The following is a 25,388-nucleotide window of genomic DNA, read 5'->3' on the forward strand; positions in this document are numbered from 1 at the left end:
CGGATAAGCCGTTCAAAAGACAGTATGATATCACCGCGGGAAGCTTTTTAGGACCTTAAAACGTTGAGATCTGATGAAAACTCGATTTTTGAAAAACGGGGGAAAACCAATAACTTCCCAATTTTTTTTAATTTTCAATTTTCTTAGCGAGAAGTTAAAAAAACATTGTCAAAATTTATTCAGACATTTTGTCTCAACACTCAAATTCTGCAATTGAGTTAATCTAAAATCCTTTTCTCTCATGTTCTTTGTCATTACTTAAGTATTTTTTATTTTAATTATAAATGAGTTCGCTTACGTATATGTAGTAATGAACTCACAATACTGTTTCTATTTAACACGTTATAAAAAAGCAGTATTTTAATGGGGTTCTATTAGTGTATAGGCGATTCAAGTCTTTTACCTACGAAAGAAAAGTATAAAAAAGCGCATACGTTTAAATTTGTTGAAGTATGTAACCTTAGACAACGTTGGTAGATTTTTATAATGAGTAGCTACTTGTGACGAAATTGGCTAGATAAAGCAAAAAAAGTTTTGATCTAATGAACTATGAGTATTGACTGTAATAATTACTATAATAATTCTATGATGCGCTTTGATTTTTTTACTATTCCTTTTCCTTTTAATGGCTTTGTTTTTTTTTTTCTTAGATTTGATGTCTTTTTTTTTTCTTTTTCGTTGTTAAGTTTTCTTTTTTTTCATTTCTCTTTTTATATTTTATTTTCGTTTTTGAGTTTTCCTTTTCATTACAACCCTTTTACTATAAATTAACTGAAAGAGCTTATACGTTAAGTCTTGACGTCAAATTGCAGAGCAACTTACTGTCAACTAAACTGAAATAACTCTTCCTTTTTCATCTCTTCTCGTTATATTAAGTTGGTTGCTGATTCCGGACACAGATCGACTGCAAATTTCACTCTTAGCATGGCTATCAGAGTAAGTTATCCAAATATCCTTTTGAATGCGAATTTTTACCTTACTCGCAGTCAACATTATGACATTGAAAAAAATTTTATCATGGCCAGATCTGAAAATTAAAAAGAAAAAAAAAATTAACTTGAATCAAGTAAATATTTTTGAAGAATTTCATCTTCTTGATTTGAATAGAAAAATTCGTAAACTAAGAAATTTTTCTTGTTTCAAAAATTTTTCTTGAGTTAAGTTAAGTTTTTTTTCAGTGTAGACTTTTCAAGGTAAGTTTTGCTTTTTGCTTTTTGATTTTAATTTTTTTTTTTTTTTAAGTTAGAGCTAAAGTTAAGGGCTTAAATTTTCAAGGAATTTTTTTTTTAACATATCTATACTAATAAATGGAGAGCCGATTTTTGTGTCCAGTTATACTGCGAAAACTACTGAACCGATCGAGATAATACTTATACCATAAGATGCAGCGTGTTTCGGAGAAGGTTTTAGTATATGATATGTTGGTGATTACTTATCCGGAGCCTATATTTTTTTGATTTAGAAATGATGAATTTTTATTGTAACTAAATTTATTCAATTCGATTGTCATTTGTTTAAAATAAATTTTTTAATTCTATTGGTTATGTTTATATACTAGGCAGATTTCTTCACTTATGAGACCTGCAATTTCTTTAACTGAAACTTTCAATGCTCATTACAAATTTTTTTTTTTCAAATCAATTATTATTCATTTTTGTAAGAAAGACACAGGAATGTTATAATGATTGCACATTGAAAGTAACAATGAATATTAGCTAGAATAATTACATGGATAAGAGGTGCATGCCAATTCGATAGAATTGAGAATCTGTGCAAGTCAAAGCAATCAAAGCAATACTTTAATTAAATTTCAAGTCTAGATCTAAAAATGTAATTTTATAAAGCGCCCAGCGGAGCGGGCGAGTAATAGCTAGTTGAACAATAATTTGTTACGTATATATTTTGGAAAAACTACGTCGTTAAGCATTTTTCTTCTTAAAATATTGTATAAATATATTTTAAAAAGTTAGATCAACGTACTATTTGACGGAGTACCGATAAAATGGCAAATACAAATCAAATAAACTGACGTTAACTCCTAGGTTACCGACATACCGATAAGCCTAAAACCTGCAAGCTGACTTCTATTCCCCAAAAATATACATGTAGGAGAAGATGCGAGGACGGATTAAATGTTTCGCCCAGTCGCCACTCGTGTATCGTCAACGAAACAAGACACACGTTTATTACCATTTAGCTTATTTTATTAACTCAAAATATTATTTGTGACCAGTGAATTGTTTATCAGCCGTACCGCGTACTAAATATCTTTAAAATGGGAGGTAAGACCTGAAATTTTATTTATTTAAATATTTAATATCATAATATATTTTTTTACAAATTTTATTCGGAATCTTTTAAGAGTAACTTCTTCTTTTTCTTATGATATATAGTGCGCAAACGTCGCCCGCAACCGGTCTTGATAAAATGACCTTCAAATACAAAGTTATTTATTTTAAAATTAATCATTGATTTTAAGGGATTTTTTATATTACAGCACTTAAATTTTTCATCAACAAGCAATATTCAATTTTGGTAAAAACCTTACAACATTTATTAATATTATATTTATACCAATTGGAGAATTTTTCTTAATAAACTTGCAAACTCCGTCAGTATTATAAATCGTAAATCAATTCTCAGCATCCTCGCCTCATTTCCCGCTCACCAATACAAATGTTACGGCGCTTGCGCTATTAACCCTTCTTTGAAAAATTACCATTCAAATTGTTCATATCACTTATCAGTTGAATATCGAACCAATATTATTCAATTAACAATTTAATTAAATAAAGTTAATCACTTATTTCTGTAATTAATTAACCACGATCTCTTTCATCACTCAGACTTAAAAATCTGCAGTGATAAAAGGATTTGTTTATAGTTAAAAATATTTGTTAATATTTAACAAATCATTTATTAGAGACCACTTTTTACTCCTTAATAAATATTTCTTAGTATTTAAAAAGATTTATTAATATTTAATAAATGAATATCAGATTTATTAAATACAAACAAATCATTTTAAATACTAAAAAATATTTGTTTAATAGTAAAAAGTGGTTTTTAATAAATGATTTGTTAACTATTAACAAATCTTTTTTGATACAAATAAATCCTTCTATCAGTGTGTTGGCTACAAAAACACTATAATTATAATTATATCTTTAAAAGATATTTTAGTGGCGGTTGAAGATGATTCTAAAGCCCTCAGTCTTTATTTTTAGACACACACTTCATCCTTTTGTAACTCTCGTTATGCACTTTTTTTTACCGATTTTAGGAACAAACATGATGAATATATATCTTTTTTTATTATTGTTACTGTTGAATATTATTTTATGAAAGGTGGCAATATTTCGTAATCTAGATTATTTAAATTATAATCCGTAATATTTGTATGCTTTCAATTGTCTGCGTCTCTGACACCTCATATTATAAAACTGATATATTTTACATCGAAAATTTTGTTTGAAATATTTATTGACTTGTAAATATTTTTATGAAAGCAATTTTTTCTTTTTTTAGTATTCAAGGATTTTTAAATTAATTTGATACTTTTTCACAACTGCTGTGCGACTTATTTTTGGGTATAAAAGAAAAATTAATATTTATGACTAGTTGTTGATAAATTTTTTTAAAGTTTAAAATTTTTCGCCGATTTCTTCATATAATATTTATGTGAAGAAACAAGCAAATGGAGAATTTTTCTTAATATAACAGGGAGGGAGAGCAGTTTAAAATTTACCGGATATTAATAAAAATACGCAATTTTTTAAAATAAAAATTTGATTTAAAATTGTAATTTTTTTTTTATTTTTCATTCGTAGTGTTCCGATATTATTGTACAAAATCTAATTTTTTTATAGTTCTTTTTTTAAAGAAAAAAAAATTTATGATTTCTAGGATGGAAATTTTATCCTTTGAATTTTAAATATAATATTATATGAGCAAAAAATGAATTATAACAATATTTTGTAGGTCATATAAATAAATGTCAGTCATGAAAATTTAAGAAAGATGTAAATTGACCGTCAGGCCAAGCTAGCAGGTATGCATATGTTCAAAATATGGACTAGCACTACTTTATCGTTCATATTTTGTACCTGAGAAAATAAGTGATGTCTCCCAACCCTGGGCTCTCAAGTTATTTTATCTTACTTACGAATATGTTCTTTTCAAATATGATTATGTTAATTTTACAAGAAAATTTTTAATGTGTATTCAAAATCTGAATTAAAAAAAAAAATAATTCTATCTGTAAATAGAAGATACAATAAAATTAGTACGATATTTTTTTATCGAAAATTTTAATTTTTCAACTAAAAAATTCTTACAATTTTTCTGTATCATCAAAACTTTATCCACAATTTTAATTTCAAACAAAAATTATTTCTCTAAAAAATTCTCTAATGTTTTTTAACTCAAACTCTGCTTAAAATATGAGAGATTTAATAAAATTGATGAGGATTTTTTTTGTAAAGAATTGAATTTCCAACAAAAAAAGTTTTACTACACTAAAAAAAAAAATTAACTTGAATTAAGAGAAAAATTCTTGAACCAAATAAATAATTTTGAAGAGTTTCATTGTCTTGAATTAAGACGAAAAATTCTTGAATCAAGTAAAATTTACTCAAAGCAGAAAAAAAAATTCTTAGATTAAGAATTTTTCCGCTCAAATCAATCAGATGAAATTCTTCATAATTATTTACTTGATTCAAGTTAATTTTTTTTTCTGTGCATACTTTTTTCGTATCTCCAATATTTTAGCCAGAATTTGAATAAAAACTAATTACCCATATTGTGATTTAAGTTATCGGAGTTTGAAATTACTACCCAATAAATTGTCATAAAACTTTTCTAAAACAAAAAGTTCAGCCGCACTCTAAAATGTATATGATCATAATCATAATAAAAATGGGATTCGTTGAAAATGGCGTTCTATTATGAGCCACCAGAATAGTGGTGAATAAAAAAATAAAAATAAAAAAAATTAGAGTGAGAATGTAAGTCTTGTGCGTAAATATAAGCGCATGGAAGCGACGCTCTAGCGTCTTCGTCGCGACGTTACTGAATCTCAAGTTTCCACTGTAAAGTACTTTGTATTTTATATGATATTTTATATCCAGCTACTGGACATACAAATGATTTCAAGACTGAAGAAAAAGTATAAAAAATATTTTTTCATAATTCAAAACGTAAAAAAAACAATCTATTTAATTTATCGATACATCACAAGGTATCAATATAATTTATAGGAATATAGGATGTACGATAATCAATTTGACCTCTTTAATCAGAACTTATCAAGGTTTTAGAGACAACTAAGCTAACTTTTTAATGCTCAGTTACAGTTTCTCTATGTCTATACAAACATAAGACACATATATATTTATATATATTTTATTTTATATGTAATTCAATATGTACTGTAGAAGGCAACGAGTTACTGGTACTGTCCACCCGGATAAGACAAGAACTGAGTTTAGTTAGTTTTTGTTGTTCTCTTTTCTCTTCAATGAAACATGATTACATTTAAATCCAGATCTTCAGTTAAGTCTGGCCATATACTGGGTTTCCTCTTTCGTCACCCACATCTCATCATCGCAGGCTAATTCAATTGGATTTACACACTTGAGTCTTGGTCTAATATTAGTTTTTTAAAAGCTAATCGCTGTTATATTCCATCCTTAAAATTTTTTATACTTTTTATATCACCAAATCTTTCTTTACAACCCGAGTCAGAATAATGAACCTACATAAGCCTACATGAACCTACATGAGCCTACAGGACAATTTTTAATTGTTTCGATCGATATTTTTATCTTTAATTGTTTCGATTGATCAATATAACCTCGCAAAATACACTTATACCAATATTAAATAGTATATTACAAATAAATTTAAATAGTAACTAAAAATTTATTGATAAAAAAACTTAAAAATTCAATTTATAAATTGAATAATATCAATCAAAACAATTGAAAATTATTCTGTAGGCTCATGTAGGTTCATGTAGGCTCATATAGGTTCATTATTCTGACTCGGGAAGGTTTAAATCGTTTGGTTGAGAAACCCCATAAGTCATATTTTTTTCGAAATCGAGTTTATTTTTTGGTTCTTTGAATTTCCCCTCACGTATACTAGCACCAAAAAATATTAAATCCATTGATCGATACAAATCTCGTTTCATTGAGAAACTCCATAAGTCAGTGACTTATGGAGTTTTTTTGAAGAAACATTCAATTTAAACATTCCAAAAATAAGATTCTTTTTGTTTTCTTCCAAAAAAACTTTTTCTGAGTAGAAAAAATTCAGTTCAATGCAAAATATTTGAATTTTAATAATTTCTGTAGTATTAGTTTAATAAAGTTAAGTTAAATTATTTTTTTATTATATTTTAAAACAATTGATTATCAGATAATTAAAAACTAACTTTACTGTTAAATACCTAAATTTTAATGAGTTTGGTAATATTCGTTTAAAGGATTAAAATTAAAAATATGTTGTTTGCTTGTTGACTCTGATTTCATTGATTTAAATTCTGAAGTTGAAGACTATCAAATAAAAGAAAATTATATTTACTATTAAACACTTTGATTTAAATAGTTTTCGCAATTTTAGTTTTATAAAGTTAGATTGTGATAAGTTAAAATGTTTTATCGTTGACTCTCAGTTCACTAATTTGAATTTTAAAATAAATGATTATTTATTATTATTTTCGTTAATTGTAGTTTCAATACATATTTCGTACTTTATTTCATAAATATAATAAATGATTGATGGCGAAAAATTGCTAAATCAATGATTTTATCACTATTTTGTTCATTTTGATGAGAAACCTCATAAGTCAATCAACTTTGAATCATTATAATTTATTGTAGTAATTAAAAATTAACCGAGAAAAATATTTTTTACTTCCCCTGAAAAATTTAGTATTTTTGACTTATGGAGTTTCTCAAATAAACGATTCATTTATTAAAAATTGAAAAAATTTTTTTGCTCTAATATAAATATTTTTAATTTTCAATAAAAATATTTATAAAGAGAAAAAAAATTTTTTTCTTAAACTAAAAATATAACGGTTCAAGTAACAAATAGTAATTTTATCTACCGTATTAGATACAGCCGCCGGGTGATATGAAATTACAATAGAATGAAATTCTAACATTTGCACCGGAATTAAACGGTACCACAGATGAGAGGGGATGTTTTTAGTGGGTAAAAATCCCACACTACCAACACCTATGTCTTCATATTTCATCCAGTTGGTGTCTTATTGAAGATTTTTTACCCCTCTTAGAGAAAAAAAAAAAAAAAAAAAAAAAAAAAATAACTTTCATAGCTTTCTGCATGGCTTAAATAAAAAATAAAATTTTTGCAGGTAAATTAAGACACGAATTTTTAAATTGTAGTCATTAGTCGCTACTCACTTAAAACTTTTGTAACAAATTTAAAAAACACCCATAATGTATCTAATCGGCAGAGTTTATCGGCGCTTTTTAATATTTTGTTCCAATTTAATCTTAGTGTGAGTCATTAATTTTTACAATCGTATAGATTTATTGGGCATGTAACCAAACGACAATAACAACATAATATGCTATTAAATTGAATAAAAATAAGATAATTTTTTTTATTAACATCTGTCACAGAATTTACGCTTTGCAAATAAAATTTCATTGCACTTAAAGAAAAAACTATTTTTTATTTAATGTTTTATTTAAGAGCTTCTGAGATAATTTATTGCAAAAATAAAAATTTCTAAGTATCAAAATAATCATTAACATTACTAACAGTATAACAGTCGTGCTTTAGAACCTATTAAAACGTCAAGCTTATAAATAGAAAAAAAAATGTTCTATAAAATTGGAATACCACCGGTGTCATCCGTTGAAAACTTATTGTTCCGAGTTCATCGTCTCCCTTAATTTATATTAATGTAAGTAAAACAAATCGTAAAAGTTAAGAAAAATTTCTTTGTTTTAATTTAAAACTTTAGTAATAAAAATTAAAAAAAATTTTTTTTTTTTAATTATTAGCAAAAAATTTTTGGATTAATAAATTTTTTTTATTTCCTAAGATTTTAAAATGAATTTTTTTATTTTCTACTTCCGCTAAAATATTTTTAATATTGATGCTGCAGAATAATTTTAAAACCAGACACGTCTAATTTACTATTAAATTACGAAATTTGTCGACACGTGTTAACAAACGCAATTGATGCACCACGGCATCATATGTGCAAGGTGCCAAATCTTATTTGTTAGTTGCCCACAAAATTTACATCACAATCATATATATTTATTTTTAAAATGATTCACACTAGTAAAATTATGTTCAAATACCAACTGCGCACAATAGAAAAAAATAAAGAATCAATACTTTATTTACTAAGATAAAATTGAATATCATGCCTCGTGCGATTGATTAAATTCTTATCTTTACAAAATATAATTCGAATATTCAAACTTTATTTTTTGATTTATATAATAGTAAATAATAAATTTCTAAATATAATTAAAATTTTTTGAATTCAATATATTTATTATAATATTTTCAAATTAAAATTATAGCTAGTTATAAAAATTTCGGCTAAAATCGAGTTTTTTATGAATAAAATATCAAAAAATTTTTGAAACTCAGTCGATTAAATTTTAAACTGCAAAATAAAAATAAATTAATTTTTTTATTCAATTTTGAATTTTGGTCAAGAAATTTATAATTAAATGTGAACACCGTAAATTTTTTCATTTATAAAAAATGAATACTTGGTTCAATTAAAAATTTTTCAGTATCTTTGTAATTCTTTACTTCAAATTTACGACTTATTTTAGAAAAATTACAGTGCCAGAACGACTAGTTTCATAATCATAATATTTAAAAAGTAACAATGCACATAAGACGCAAATTAAACTCGAAGACACCTAAATATATATCAAGACTTGGCATTACGCCATTTATATTCTTCAGAATCTTTCTTTCTGGCACCTCAAGGCATTCCCGGCTTATTACTTTTGCATCGATTTCATCAAAGCTTGAAAGATAAACTGAAAGTATCTTGAAAAATTGTGCTGATAAAATAAAAAATAAATTAACAAATTTCTAGTAGCGAATATATTATCTAAATCGTTTTAATTTATAGAATGGTAAAGTATCATCCGGAATACGGGATGATAAATTTCAATCGGTAATTACACAACTATTTGATAAGACACTGAACTCTTTTATCGCGAATTTTAATATTTGCTTAAAATAAAGGCGGAACTAAAGTTCATTTGATGGGCATTGACATCCAACAAAAATTAAAATTTCATTCAATAAAATTTATCATTATCTTTATTTTTGATATTGTAATTTATTGATTTATTTTTCAGGGTTCGCATGGGTAACACTCGTTACCAATGATTCGTATTCCCTTGGAGCTCTTGTTCTAGCCCATGCATTGAGACGAGTCAGGACTAAACATGATCTCGCTGTTCTTATCACTCCAGGTGTCACAGCTGCTATGAGGTAATTTGTTACATAATCGGTCATAAATTATCATGCTAAAAAATTAAATTACACTTCATTTAAGTAATTAATTTCAATATCAAGTTTAAAGTTAATGGTCGAATTGATTCGCGCCAAATCTGTTGATGCCAACTTTTTAAGTTTGACCTCAAACTTCAACTTAAACTTGAAACTATTAAAACTTCAGTTATATTTGATTATTATTTATTTTTTTAATTATCTTAACTTTATATAACTACCAATAAGGAAATATTTATATTTAAGGCAAAAAAGATTAAAGAATTAATTAATTTTTGTAAAATAAATATAAAAAATGATCCATTAAAAATTAATTTTTTGAGTAGTTTTTTTTAATCCCTGCTAACTTATTAATATATTTGTAAAAATTTATTATTATTATTATTATTAAATTATATTTATATCAGAAATTAGAACTAAAATATATATTATACTATTTTATAAATATAAAACAAAGCTCATATTCAACAAAATTAAAACTATAACATTTAATCTAAAAATAAAATTTTTAGTATTTATTTACTAGATTTTAAAGCTTTAAAAATTTAGAGCAAGACCTACTTTAAAAAAATGAATTATAAAAATAAATACTATCAAGAAATATTTATTTTTAAAAAAAATTGCGTAAGTCACCAAAAATAATCTAATTGATAATCAAAATATATAACTAATTAATTAAAAATAATTATTCCATTGAATTAAATAATCAAAAATTCACGGTTAAGAATATTTTTAGAGTTAAAAAGATGAAATTTCAAAAAATCTTATGCTAGAAGAATTTAGACTGATCAATTGCATGCAATGACGTCAATCATGACGACAAACCCACACAATTTTTATAATAATGAATTCTTGTTGATGTTTATTAAATTAAGTCAATTTTAAGGTTCTTTAGATATTAAAAATTTTTTATTAACATGAATTCAATGCACAACTTGAACTATAAATAAAAATTAAAGGATTAATTTGTTCAAAGGGAAAAATTGTCGGCAGTTTTTTCATTAGTAAAAGAAGTAAATGTTCTTGATTCTCAAGACGAAGCAAACTTGGCACTTCTAGCGAGACCGGAATTGGGAATAACATTTACCAAGTTACACTGTTGGAGATTGACACAGTACGAAAAATGTGTCTTTATTGATGCTGATGCACTTGTAAGTTAAATATTACATTATATTTTACCAGAAAATAATTGTATATATTATAAAATTCATATATAACATAATATTTTTAGGTGATCCGTAACTGTGATGAGCTTTTCGAGCGCGAAGAATTATCAGCAGCTCCAGATGTGGGCTGGCCTGATTGTTTCAACTCCGGTGTTTTTGTGTTCAAACCTTCACAACAAACATTCGCATCATTAACAGCTTTTGCGACTTCAAAAGGTTCATTTGATGGTGGCGACCAGGGTCTGTTGAATCTTTACTTCAGTGACTGGGCACATAAAGATATTTCTAAACACTTACCTTTTATCTACAACATGTGCTCTACTGCTTCTTACTCTTATCTGCCGGCATACAAACAGTAAGATTTTTATTTTATAATTATTAATAATAATTTTTCTTTTGTTTACCATAAGACAATTTTTAATTTTAAACTTATAGGTTCAAATTTTTTATTTCTATGATTTTTATTGCTAGTTTAACTCTCTGTTGGTCGGGTTTATTTTAGTGCTACGTTTATTTTATAATTAAAAAATCTATAACGTAGAAGAGCGTTTTTTTCAAAATTCTTCTTTATCTAAGAGAGAAATATAAAGCTGCAATCGTAGGAACCGGCTGTTAAGACATTTAAAAAAATTTTTAATTTTCTTAGCGGAAAGTTAAAAAAATTATTTAGAATTTCAAAATTAGTTAGGCTGTTTAATATAGTGACCAAATTTTTTTTAATTATTAAGTCCGGTCAAAATCGGTTGATTCATTCATGAGTTATCGTTGTTGAGAGAAAACCGAAAAAAGTGTTTTTTTTTTTAATTACTTCGACATTCCTAGTTCGATCAATTCAAGCTTAAAGATTCTCTATGAGGCTCAAAAAACTGTATTGAATGCCTCCAACCTCGTAAAAGTCGGTTCATTTATTCAAAATTTTTTTTTTTTTTTTTTTTTTATTTATTATTATTTAGAGTCGGTTTTAACTGCTGTGGTCATATCGCCGACTTTTAACTGTTGGGAGTGGTACGTTGGGTCTTTTTGGGTTGTGTAAATCTTAACCTACGCGGCAAGGGCCGAATATCAACCAAGTTGGTTTCTAAGACCAGCTTGGGATTCGAACCCACGCCTGGCCGGTAAGTTAGTCCGAGTTCTCTATAGGCCATGCGCCTTAGACGACTCGGCTAACGTCACCGCTTATTCAAAAGTTATTGCGGTTTGAAAACTCAAAAAATTGTGTTTCATTAAACTTCTATCAGATTTTTGAGCTCGGAGAGCTCAAAATGACACGAAAATTATTTTTTGAGCTCGAAGATCTCAAAAACGGTAATCGGAAAAAATAGACCCGGAAAAAATAGACCCGAAAAAAATTTTTAAATTATGAAAAATTAATATTATTTCATTGAAATTATTATAAAATAAAAATTATAATAATAATAGAAATTTAATAAATCTGAAATAATATGAATTTTTCATGACTTAAAATTTTTTCCAGGTCTACTTTTTCCGGGATTCCTCAAAAACATAATAAATGAAGTTTGAGCGCTTAAGTATGGAATGAGCGGGAAGTTTCAGGAATGGCCTTAAGGGTCAACCGTTTTCCTAATTTTTTTTACTCTAAACTAGCTGTTACTCGTCCGCTCCGCTGGGCGCTTTATAGAATTGCATTTTTAGATCTGGACTTGAAATTTAATTAGAGTATTGTTTTGACTTGTAGAGATTCCCAATTCTATCGAATTGGTATACACCTTTTATCCATGTAATTATTCTAAGTAATATTAATTATAACTTTCAATGTGCAATCATTATAACATTCCCGTGTCTTTCTTACAAAAATGAATAATAATTGATTTAAAAAACAAAAATTTGTAATGAGCATTGAAAGTTTCAGTTAAAGAAATTGCAGGTCTTATAAGTGAAGAAATCTGCCTAGTATATAAATATAACCAATAGAATTAAAGAATTTATTTTAAACAAATGACAATCGAATAGAATAAATTTAGTTACAATAAAAATTCATTTCTAAGTCAAAAAAAATAGGTTCCGGATAAGTAATCACCACCATATCATATACCAAAACCTTCTCCAAAACACGCTGCATCTTATGATATAAGTATTATTCCGATTGGTTCAGTAGTTTTTGCAGTACAACCGGACAAAAAAACCGGCTCTCCATTTAGCAGTATAAATAATAATTGAAACAAATAAAATCAAAAAAAATTTTTAACTGAAATCACATTAAATTTTAGAATTGATTAGTAGTGAAGTTTACAAGTAGTACGTAAAAATTAAAATATGACTATTTATTACTTTTTCCCTGCAGATTTGGATCAGAAATAAGAATAATTCATTTCATCGGTAGCACCAAACCGTGGTTGCAATATTTTGACACTCAAACATCACTAGTCCACCCTTCTTCGGATTCTCAACATCTCCAGTCCCTTCTTCAGCTCTGGTGGAACATCTTTTGCGAAGATGTACATCCACAATTGTCACCAGTCATGGTAGGTACTTTCTACTAAAACCAAAAAACTATAATTGAAAATTGAAACTATGCCAAATTGAATGTAATCAAAATGATTTTAAATCACTAATAGATATTTTTGAAGTGTGAAATTAATATATTCAAGTTTTTTTTTTTTACTAAACCAATAATAGACCAATATAATAATAATTATTAATGTATGTTATTTTAAAATGACTTATGATTATTATTTTTGCGTGATTATTGTAATGCTTATTACCTTTTACTGATTCCGCAAGCTAAGCAATGAACACGGGGATCCGCATCTTAGCGAGGTAAGATATTTTTATGTTATTTATGTAATATACAATAATAAATAATATTGCGCAATAATAAAATATCGGTTTATAAGAAATTTTAAATATAATATTGAATTACTCTTCGAGGTGTGAGAAATTGGCAAGATCGCCTCGGAATAATCTAAAAATATTTTAATATTTCTGTACCGAAATTTCTCAATTTTTTATTTTGTTTTGAAGTATGATTTTATGATTTAACTTTTTGCATGTCTTAAGCACAAAAATAATTGTTCTATTTACTTATAATTTATGACTTTATTTTTCTTCTAAATAGTAGTCCATTTATTTTTTTTTGTCTACCAGAAAGCCATTTTAATTAGTTTAATCAATACTAATTGTTATTACAAATAAATATAGTGTATTTGATATTTCATTCACTCTCGTTGAAAATCGCCGACAGGTGGCGCTGTAGCAGCGTTTTATGATCTCAAAAAAAGTGGGCTATTTGAAATTTAATTTGTGACAAAAATAAAATTCAATATTTTTATGTTTGAAAAAATTTTTTTGAATCGAAAAAATTAAGAACTTTTTATCTAAAAAAAAATTTACAAAAGTGTTTAAGACATGCAAAAATTTGTAATAAATTTAATATTCTAATAAAAAAAAAAAAATGTGTGTATACACCAGAGTACACAGGTAAGAAGTGAAACTTCTTTACGACATATCATTTTTTTACTATTTACAACTTCACAGAAATTGGGTCGATAAGGCTTAAGAAAAAAAATTTTTTCCGTATTAAATTAAAGCTATTTCAGTATTATAGACATGCATACAAATAATATGAGTAATTTATTTTATCATTGCTCTTATTATAATTATTTTATTTCATCAATTATGATCGCATCATTATTACGATTGTTGTCATTATTTAGACTCTGGCATTATTTAATCCAAAAATTAGTTAATGAGCTTACAAAAATTATATAATGAATTTTAATAATCATATTTCATGTAATAACTTAGTAAAAATAATTCAAAGCTGATATTTAATAACTTATTCAATTACACAAGTTATGAGTAAATAATTGGAATTATCTACTTAAAGTGATACAATTATATGACGACAGTTAATCTTGTAGATATGCAATGATTTTGTAGAATTCAAAACGAATTAATAAATCATTAGAAACGAATAATTAAAAAAGATGTACGTGTACATATTTTGATTTTCTAATTGTTTTTAGAATTAATAATGTTTACTAGATTTACTCTTTGCGTTGCTATACTAAACTTTGATAAAAAAAAAAAACAACATGGCGTGTAACCAAAAATCGTGACAATTTTTTTTACATTGCTATAAAATTTCTCTAATACGTCGATAAAGAAGTTTCACTTCAAAAAGATCAATTAATTGATAACTAATTGTAATAAATAATAAATTAACAATAAAATTTTAGTATGCATTTTTCTGTTTTTGGCATGACCTACGCTTGGCTTATAGATCACCAGCACTTTGGCACGACGTGAGCACAATTTATATGTTCCCATTTCTCCACCATCTAGAAATACCATATCTTCAACATCAATTCACTATGAATATCACACGTCGACAGACTCAACATACGACAAAGTTGACAAAATTTTTGACACGGGCTTTTATGAATTCAAAGATCCCTGGGATAGTTACGTAGAACCGACTGTAACTAGTAATAGTAATTATTCTCTAAATCACCCTTCCGATATTAATCTCAATACTAATTCAAATGACTCTGTTTTTGTTTGTGAGCAAAATCATGAAGAATTTGATAAAGAATCGACGGAAATTCCGCTTGAAAATGGAACAAATTTTCCAGTTTCGATGGATAGGTTCTGCGACACTGTAGAAATTTCTAATAAAACTAATAATAATAATAATTATAATAATAACAGTAATAATGAAAATACTAGTATTGAAAAAAATTACACGATTGACATAAAAAATTTTAATTGTTATCAAATTATCGATGAAATTTTACGTACTGACAATTTTGATAAAAAAACGGAACTATCGATAATTAACGACAACGAACAAGTGCAATTAGCGTTAAATAATTCAAATAATAGCTCACCGGATCAAACAAAGTGTAATATAAATTTTAATCGTGAAGATCAGCCAAATGTTGTAGATAAAACAGAAAATTTAGTTTTCCTACCGACTGAAGATAACAAATTTAACGGTCACGATCGTGCTTATAAAAATAATGTGAACAGTAAACCCCTTCCTGAATCCTATGCAGAATGTAAAAATAATGAAAATGAGTCTCAGATACATTGCACTGTTGAAGTAGAATCTGAATGTGTAAGTAATCGTCATGATTTATGATATATTAATGTATTTATTGATGTAATATTACGCGCATTAACATGGCTGATGATTAATTATAAAAATTATAATCATAGTTGACTGTAAATTTAGGTTTTTGATTATTAATAAAGTTTTATTTGTCCGATAGGCTGGCATTGCTGGAGCGCTGGCTAAAATAACTTTAGGTGAAGCTAGGAGCCCGGAACAAGTTGCGTTGGAAGAACATATGAGGAGACAAAGCTGGGAACAAGGACAAATAGACTACATGGGACGAGACAGTTTTGATAATATTTGGAAGAAAATATGCACAACACTTTCTATTGTGCCTGAAACACAAGAAAGCACACCGAAAGTAAGATTACTGTTTATTTGTCTTTGGAACACGGGAAAAAAAAAAAAAGGGAAAAATGACATAACAAGTAGGGTAAAAGACCCCATTAGTGGCGGGGACCCCATTACTGACACTTTCTTTGATTTTGGTACTTATTTAATTAATGAAATCATTAAATTCAATAGTGAATATATTATTTCTAATCTTTAAGACCTTTAGATCAGAAAAATTTTTAATTTTTATTCCAAGTAGACCATTTTTTCATTGAAAGAAAAAGTACCACTAATAGGGGTTAAAGGTGCCACTAATGGGGTCTTTAACCTTAGTATATAAGTAATAAGTGTCGCTTCAAATTTAAAACTAGAAAAATTACAGTTCGAAATAACATTTTTTAAATTCAAACTTTGAATGTTAATTTTCACAGCTTTAAGGTAATTGTCATGGTACAATATTATCAAAATATTAGAGATTATACGCGCCGCAAAAGTATATGAGCTGATAGCTAAGTAATCCATAATTTTTACGCAAGACTGTACCCGTGGAAATGCAACCCAAACAATTGTTTCTGTTCGATATATACTTTTTAATAAATTGTTGAACTTTGATCCGTTATTTATAAGTAATTAGACGGTCAAAAATTTTTTTATTTTTTTTTAAACTCACAACAAATACATTAAAAGACTGTCAGTTTTTTGAAAGTTTCTAACCGTTTTTTTTTTTTTTTTTTTTTTTTAACTAAAAAACTGGCACAGAACTGCAGAGAGCGTATGCAATCAATGTTAAATATCCAATTTTTAATTTAATTCATCTCGGGTTATAAGTAGTCAATCGACTTCAAATTTTTAGGGTAATTGTATCATCATATCCTTAACAAGTATACGAAAATTTAGAATTTTCTAAAACTATGCCTTAATCACGACAACTATTTTAAATGTAATATTTACATTTTAGAATGTAATTTTTACAATCTAAAACAGTAAATATCTAATTTTTTTTATATGAAGCGCCACGTTACATTATATAATGTAATTTTTCCGTAAAGTTATGAATGTTGACACAATCTTTTAAAATTTTTGTCATATTTTAGGAAACTATTGTTGCTGATGTAAAAGAAAAAGTTTCTAAATCTCCAGTTGTTACAAAAACTCCGTTGACGGAAGACGAACCGGGTATGTAATATGTGACAATTTTTTGAAGAATTAATTGATTTAAGATTAATGTACGGAGAGAAAAAATTTCTTTTGAACAAAAATAGGCATTGTAACAAATTTGTTGAAAATTTAATTTCTTAGTTAAACAAAAAATTTTGGAAAAAAACAGTTTTGAATATAAATTGCGAATTTTTATCTAAAATTGTTTTTTTATCATATTTAGAAAACTTTATTTTAATAAGAAAGTTACTGAGCAAAATTTTGATTTCTTTAGCTAAGAAATAAAATTGTTAAAAATTTTCAACAAATTAATTTCTTGTTACAATATTGCTAACTTTTTTCAAAAGAAATTTTTGCTCTCAGTGTGGAATATTGATAAATAAAATAACTGTAAAAGGAACGCGTTATTGTAAATTATAATAATTAATGGTGAATTTACTCAAAAATTAAAGTATATTTTTATAAAAGGATTAATTTAAACAATTGAAGAAAATTACAATAAACATGGAATATTTGAAATTTTTGAAAATGCTAGCGCTAACTTAACGTGAAAAATGCATTAATGACGTTTGGATTTATTTATTATTTTTTATTAAGCATGAGTCATATGCAACGATATTTTTATTTATGATAAAATATAAACTTTAAAAATTATGAGTACCTTTTTATAAAGTTTGAGTGTTTGAAAACAGGAACGGAGGAGAGCGACTAACAGACTATGGCGCCATAATATTGCTACATCTTGTATTATCGTTTTGCTTTACTGGGGTAAATATTTTTAAGGCTTATTACTAATTATTTGTGATTAAAAAAGTCAATTTTATATTATTATATAATGAACTGTGATTATTTGACTTCTTTAATCAATACGGCATTATTTTTAATAACGAATTATTATATAAAAAAAAATCAAGATAAATCAGTGCCTATTTTTGTAAGCATAAATTGTTTACTGAGGCAAGTTGGACCAAGTTGAAAATAATGTAAAGTTGATTACTTTTATAAATTTAAATTAAATTTTTTGTTTTTATTTTTTTACTAAAAATAACTAAATAAAAATTTAGATTGTTAATTATTAGAAATTTTGTAATAAATTCAAAATATTTATTAATATCTTTAATTATTCTCAATAAAAATTTTATAAGTAAAAAAAGATAAAAATACATGACAATTTACGAAATTTTTCTAATTCTTAGATTATGTTCTTAAAAATTCATATTTTAATTATATAATAAAATCGTTAGAAGGTTTTTCTTGGTACAAAAATCAATAAAATAAATTTAATTGTGATCATAATAGTGTTTCATTGTCATAACCATAACATTACATGGTTTTCACCTCCTTTAAACTATTTCGTTAAAAACAGAATCATGCATCCCGCTGTTTGTGTGCTTTTACAGCTTTTTTAACTTCAATCATAAAATATCAATTAATTATTAAATCATACAAATTTATAATCAACAGAAATAGATCTCCGACAGTATAATCTTTTGTTATTTAAAAACTATCGAACATCTATTTCCATTTATAATTTTGTAAGATTAATTTCAATTTAAAATACATACTTGGGACTTAAAAATAGATCCAATTACCAGAGTTTAAAATGCTGAGGAATTTTTTTCAAGTACCCCAATGTACTTAGCGGGTATTTGAAAATATATTTAGATTCCATTGCAATAAAAAATTACTACTAATCTATTTTTAAACAATTTTCATTCGAATCATCTAAGTAATAAATAATTTCAAGCAATACAACCATTCCATAAATATCGCAGTCATTAAATTAGAATTAAAATGTCAAAAAAATGAACAAAAAATCTAAAAAAATAAGCATGAATCATAAAAGTTGTTAACATTACTATTAATATTAAACAATAATGATTAATAAGTATTAAATATTTAAAATCTAACAGCAAAAGAAGTTAGCCAAGATGTAGCAGCGGAATGTCATCTAAAAAAGAGCCCAGAAGAAAGCAAAAAGTCATCCGAAAAAAGTATCCAAGAAATATCATCTCCAGCTGTTGAAACATCTCAAGCTCCAAATAAAAACGAACCTATTTTGAGCGTTACTTCGGGAGCTCCACAACTGTGCATTAAAGAATCTGGCGAGACCTCCCGACAAACATCTAAACAAGAACAAGAAGAAAAACCGGCAATTGCACTAGGATTCACAGCAAGCCCAAAGGATTCAAAAGATAAGCCTGAATTGAAACTGGACGTTTCATCAAAAAAGTCATGCATTAGAACAGTTGCTGATAGTCCAGTTCCAATCCAAGTAGCAGAGTCTGTTTTGGAGGCTGACATAAAAGAGTCTGTTTCCGAAGACATAAAACCCGTGACTGAAGAAGCTATCTCCTCGATTTCAGCCCCTATCCAAGAATCGATATCGACTGTCGTCGAAACACCCCTGGAACCACCCCCACCTGCCCAATCACCTTCTGTAGAAGCTTCGCCGTTGATGCAGCCCAATGGAAACGGCCTGGACATTGGTTTGCACTTTATAAATGCGCCTCCAAGATCAATACCGCCAATTTCTGCACCAGAACCTGCTCCTGTAAGAAGACAAGCATCAATCCCTGAAACTGAAAGTAAAAAACCAACTGGAACTTGTAGTAGAAGTTTAGTAGGAACTTCGAGCTCCGAAAAGACTGAAGCTGTTGAATCAGAAAGCTGCCAACTTAGCTCAAAAGTGTCTTTAGCTGAAAACGTTGTACCTGAACAAGTGCCTAAAACTACAGAAGAAGTTACACCAGAACCTAAAGTAGAACCAGCTGAAATAGTAATTGAAACCAAACCTCCAGAAGATCCACAAACTAGCGCCATTGTACCTGAAGAACCAGCGGCTAAAGAACAAGAGAGAACTTTACCGAAAGAATTGGTAATTCCGGGTACTCCGACCATTATTGAAGCGACCCCACCGACAAGTCCACCTCTTGATGTTGCGGGTTGTTTGCCGGAACCTGTTAAGCCAGAAAAGGAAAAACCGGAGAAGAAAGTCATCAGGAAAATTGTGAAGAAGAGTTCGGAAGAAAAGTCGGAGGAAAGCGAAGCGGGGGAGGGCAAGAAGATTACTAAGAAAGTTGTCAAAAAAGTGGTAAAAAAGGTTAAAGATACAGACGATACAGGCGAAAGCAGCGCTACTGGGGAAAAACCAAAAAAGGTTGTTAAGGTCATTAAGAAGACTACAAAAGTTCAAAATTTAGATGCCGAAGCGTCGGTTCCTGATACGCCACCACCGGCCAGTTCCCAAACTCCCGTACCACCCAAGCGAAAAGTTAAGCCTGCGACTGCTAAATCCTCCAAAAAAACAGAGCAAGACCCGGCTGCTACTCCGTGAATTTTATTATAACTTTTAGGTTATTTAAGATATGTTTTTTTTTTTTTTTTTTTTCATGGGAGTGGATGGAAGAGATGAGCTCTTCATTTTTATGGAGGATTTCAACTAGTCAATGGTTTAATACTTATCTGTTGTTTTTTTAATGGATATTTTTATTAAGATATTTGTAATGATATTGATATTAATTGTTCGAAATTTAGACTGACTTTTATCGAGCAGAAATGATTTTTATTGTTTATTTTATGACACTCGCGCTCTTCCAAAAATTTAATAATTTATTTTATGTAATTAATCACCATTCAATGTAATTTTTATTAAAAGCTATTTTTGGTGATCTATAATAAACGAAAAAGAAATAAATTTTTCTAGTAACTGAAGTTTTTACATTGCGTATGTATAAACTAATTAACTGTGCCTTCTAAATGATGAGGTTTTTTAATGTTTTTGATTATGTACAAGTTTTACAGAAATTTTTGAAATATTTTTTTTTTTTAAGTTATTCTTTACGAAAATTATTTACACTCCTGGAAACATCTAATACAGAAATTTATTACAAGATAGACAAAATGCTAACTTTATCAACACTACTTTATTTTATAAAGGAGTTGAAGTTTATTTTCAAAATTTGAAATCAATTTTTCAATTCGAAATAAAATTTTGTTCTAGGTTGAAAAAGTAATAAGTAATGAGTAATAAGTACTATTTAAAACCCTAAAATTGAGATTTTGATATATGATTCTGAAAGTAACAAAAAGTGACAGTTTTTTGAAGAAACTAATTTTCACAAAAAAAAAAATTAAAAAGAAAACAATCCACATGTAGAAATATTGCAAAACTATAAGTGAAATTTTTCTAGATTATTTTTTGTACCAATTTATTTCTTAGATTTAATCAAAAATTGGACAAATGTCTGTTAATTTCAGTTTCATGATTTTGATAATTAATTTTCGATATTCAATATAAGAATGATAAAATTCAAAAATTATATGACAAAAATATAATTTCACAGCTATTTAAATGTCAAAAAAGTTAAAATTCCAACCCGGAACATATTTTATAATTTATTTTTTTCTGTCTAGTATCAATTAAATATTTTTAATAAATTTAAATTATATAAATAATTAATTTTAATATGAGCTATAATCAGTATTTTAAATAAATTTCTTCAATTTACTTAAGAAAAAAAATTTCTTTATAAATAATAATTGTTAAATTCGATTAACTGGTTACGAATGAAATTATAATGCGATCTTCAACTCCTTTGAGAAATAATCGACTTACTTCAAAGGTTCGCTCGAAGTTATACAACCTCTATTGATGACTCTTGAAATTACAAAGTTAAAAGTAAGGTAAAAATAAACATTATAATTTACACTACAAAATATATCAATAATTTTATGATAAATAATAATAATCGAATTCTTATTTTATATTATTATTTATAAGCGTTTGTTTTTATAATTTATTAAAGAACTTGTTTTTGATAAAAATTAACAACTTAGTCTATTTACGATGTGCACATATACACACTTTGCTTAGAATAAAACCCAACAATTTGATTTTATTACTTTAATTAAGGATCAATAATCGCTAAAAATAATTAATCATTACTATATAATTAATTGATTAAATAATCTTATACATAGTGATTGAAGTTTTTTAATTTAATAACAAATAAAGAGTTATATTAAAAAAAAACTTTTGTTGTTTTTATTTCAATTCCGACATTAAATTCAATTGGAATAAATTACTACAGTCATAACTTCAATTATATAAAATTTATTATTAAATGAAACAAATTAAAAAAATTCATTAAGATGGAAGATTAATTTGTATAAAATCAATCGGCTTTGAGAAAGTAATTTGAAAGAATTAATATAAAATGACTGAGTAGGACTTCAATATAAAATAATAAAATAAATATAATTAACGGATCAATAAATTTATTTAAATAATAAATTTCACAAAATTTATTGAAAATGTATTTGAACAATATTGTTTGCATATGCAAATAAAATCGCTTGCGTCAAAAATAGTTGAAGCTATCAGAGAATCTGAAGAAACTCATTCGATATATTAAAGTTTAATTTAAATATTCTGTAGCTTTAAATCCAATCTTAAAACCTTATTCCAAACAAATTTTTTTTTTTAAAGTTTCATTTTATTTTATACATAAAACAATTTAATGAAATTTGAAAAAAATTTTTTTCAACTCAAAATTTTGCTTATTTTGATAACAATAATTTAGTTGTTGAATAAAAAGAAAAAAATTGTAGTAAAAAAAGAAAAATCTAAACTTATCATTTTTTGCAATTTCTACGAGTGCGAATTTTTAAAATATTTATCTATATTATTAAGAGAATAAGCAAAATTTTGTGGCCAGAATAGTCATATGATAAAATCGGTTTTTTTAGTGAAATTTAGTGTCATTACAAAGGTCCTGACTTGAATTCGTGCCTTTTCAAGGTTTCGTATCATTCTTACTGATAATCAATTTATTATGAAAAGTATTTAAGCTGCACTCGAAAATTCTCGATCTCTAGATACATGTTTAAGAAATGACCTGGTATCTTGCGAACTATTGACATTTTTAAAGGTATAAGCTCACCTCGACATTATACTCATCGAGACCTTTCATTTGAGTACCCACATGGCAATTTTTCATATATTTTATATATTTCAGAAATACCATATATATAAAATATATAAAAATTGCCATGTGGGTACTCAAATGAAAGGTCTCGATGAGTGTAACATAGAAATGAGTTTATAACTTAAAAAATGTCAATAATTAAGAAATTCCATTGTATCTTGAGAACTATTGACATTTTTAAAGATATAAGCTCATCCCGATGTTACACTCATCAAGACCTTTCATTTGAGTACCCACATCAATTTTTCATATATTTATATATATTATATACATGTATATATGAAAAATATATCAAAAATGCATGTGGGTACTCAAATGAAAGCTCTTGATGAGTGTAACATCGGGATGAGCTTATATCTTTAAAAATATTAATGGTTAAGAAAATACAGTGCAATTTATCAAAAGTCATTATTTAATAAAGCAAAATTTTATATATTTATAGTTCACAATTCACGGCAGTCACATAATGACTGCAAGATTGCTAGTTTTTAACTTCCCGCTAAGAAAATTGAAAATTTTCAAAAATCGGGAAGTTATTGGTTTTACCCCGTTTTTTGAAAACCGAGTTTTTATCGGATCTCGAAGTTTCGAGGTCCTAGGAAGCTTTCCTGACTATTTTCACGATGATGTTCGTACGTCTGTGTGTGTGTGTGTGTGTGTAAACCTCTCGTAACTTTTGAACGGCTTGACCGATTTCATCGCGGTTGGTGTCATTCGAAAGGACTTCACCAAACTTAGATTTCCTGTAAGTTGGAACCGATTCGGACCTGTAGATTTCGAGAAATTGCAAAAAAAGTGACAAAAAAAGTTGTTTTTTTTTTTTTTTTCATTTTTTTTAAATATCTCCAAATTGGCTGAACCGATCAACTTCAAAAACTAATAAGCTCTTAACCTTGAAATCCCGCATGGATCACCACATAGAGCGTCAGAATCGGTTGATGCGTTCGTGAGATATCGTTGTCGAAAAAAATCGAAAAAAGTTTTTTTTTGCAATAACTCCGAAATTTTTCATCAGATCAATTTTTTTGTTTAAAATCATTTATAGAGCTCAAAAAACCACATCGATCGCCGCCTATTGCGTGAAAATCGGTTAATTTATTAAAAAGTTACAGCAGTTTGAAAATTAGAAAAATCGTGTTTCAACGAATTCTGATAAAACTTTTGAGCTCGGAGAGCTCAAGATAACACATAAATTGTATTTTTGAGCTCGAAGAGCTCGAAAGCGTCATAAGTGTAATTTTAAGCGCTTAGGTATGGAATTAGCGGGAATTTGCAGGGATGGCCTTCAGGGTCAACTGTTTTTCTAATTTTTTTTATTTGCGCTCATACTTAAAAACTTTTATTCATTCAAATTAATGATACTAAAATTAGCAGATACTTGACAAAGCTTTTATTTTTCTTGAAAAATAAGTTGCATTTATAATTTCTCAGATCTAAAGGTAGAATTATTTTCATAAATTTATCTTGCTCTAATTTATATATTCATTAAAAAAATTCTAAAAATTATGTCTCTCAATTTCAGTATAATTAAAATTAAAATTTTTTATAATTTTTATAAATAAAATATTTTTTTCATAAAAATAATATATATATATATATATATATATATATATATATATATATATATATATATATATCAAATACCATTTGATTTAATAAGGAGTGATACAAAAAAAAAGTATCCAGTACCTGGTGTATGATAGCAGATTGCACAGAACGCAGTATAGCTGATACATAGAATCTATCGCGCATCTGCGGATAGTCAAGGGCACAAGACGTCTCGTGGATACGACCCTGAGTAGCTGGCAGTATGGCCACTTCTCGGTAATCGGAACTCGCAGTGTTGTGCTGTGATGTGACCGTGTGACTTTTCTGACGTACATACGACGCACTACTAATAATATACATTACCAGCAAACAATACAGTTTAAAAAAATTCATAACAATCACTGGGACTAAATATTAATTGATTTTTAACAATTAAAACTATTTACATACCTTAACTAGATATTTTGTTGGATCTGGTCGGCGAATCAGCGACCTGTATATACTAGTTATTGTTATTACATTACTATTGTATTGTGCGGATAATGTACTAGTTATTTACTGTTATGGCTCTTCAACAGTAAACAA

The 25,388-nt window shown here is 27.0% G+C and overlaps 1 protein-coding gene and 1 long non-coding RNA gene across 7 annotated transcripts; one reads left to right on the plus strand and one right to left on the minus strand.

Moving 5' to 3' along the window:
* The first annotated feature begins 2,127 nt into the window (after positions 1-2,127).
* On the plus strand, positions 2,128-21,155 carry LOC123261708 (glycogenin-2). Of its 6 annotated transcripts, XR_006508734.1 has the most exons (11): positions 2,128-2,282; positions 9,378-9,513; positions 10,508-10,682; positions 10,763-11,052; positions 13,000-13,180; positions 13,440-13,475; positions 14,941-15,777; positions 15,932-16,135; positions 17,202-17,283; positions 17,958-18,033; positions 19,179-19,279. XR_006508734.1 is itself a non-coding variant. In XM_044723479.1 (10 exons), the coding sequence occupies exons 1-10, from the start codon at positions 2,276-2,278 to the stop codon at positions 20,600-20,602; spliced, it is 3,372 nt and encodes a 1,123-aa protein (XP_044579414.1). In that variant the 5' UTR covers positions 2,130-2,275; the 3' UTR covers positions 20,603-21,155. The 6 variants fall into 6 exon arrangements, 5 of the variants coding, with proteins under 5 accessions (XP_044579414.1, XP_044579417.1, XP_044579418.1 ...); XM_044723479.1 differs by lacking the exon at positions 17,958-18,033 and having other exon boundaries at positions 2,130-2,282; positions 19,179-21,155; XM_044723480.1 differs by lacking the exons at positions 2,128-2,282; positions 17,958-18,033 and adding an exon at positions 7,750-7,942 and having other exon boundaries at positions 19,179-21,155.
* On the minus strand, positions 12,959-25,034 carry LOC123261715. The gene is made up of 2 exons (XR_006508735.1): positions 24,945-25,034; positions 12,959-13,194 (listed from the first exon to the last, which is right to left on the minus strand). It is a non-coding gene; the product is annotated as an uncharacterized LOC123261715 (long non-coding RNA).
* Positions 25,035-25,388: the final 354 nt, after the last annotated feature.

The sequence above is a fragment of the Cotesia glomerata genome, linkage group LG3 (genome assembly GCF_020080835.1).
Source record: "Cotesia glomerata isolate CgM1 linkage group LG3, MPM_Cglom_v2.3, whole genome shotgun sequence".
NCBI lineage: Eukaryota > Metazoa > Arthropoda > Insecta > Hymenoptera > Braconidae > Cotesia > Cotesia glomerata.

What these genes read in the sequence shown, in the direction of transcription:
- LOC123261708 (XM_044723479.1), top strand. An exon ending in GGTGTCACAGCTGCTATGAG is followed by an intron (nt 9,514 to 10,507) that starts GTAATTTGTTAC and finishes ATTTGTTCAAAG; the next exon opens with GGAAAAATTGTCGGCAGTTT. An exon ending in GTTGACGGAAGACGAACCGG is followed by an intron (nt 17,284 to 19,178) that starts GTATGTAATATG and finishes AAAATCTAACAG; the next exon opens with CAAAAGAAGTTAGCCAAGAT.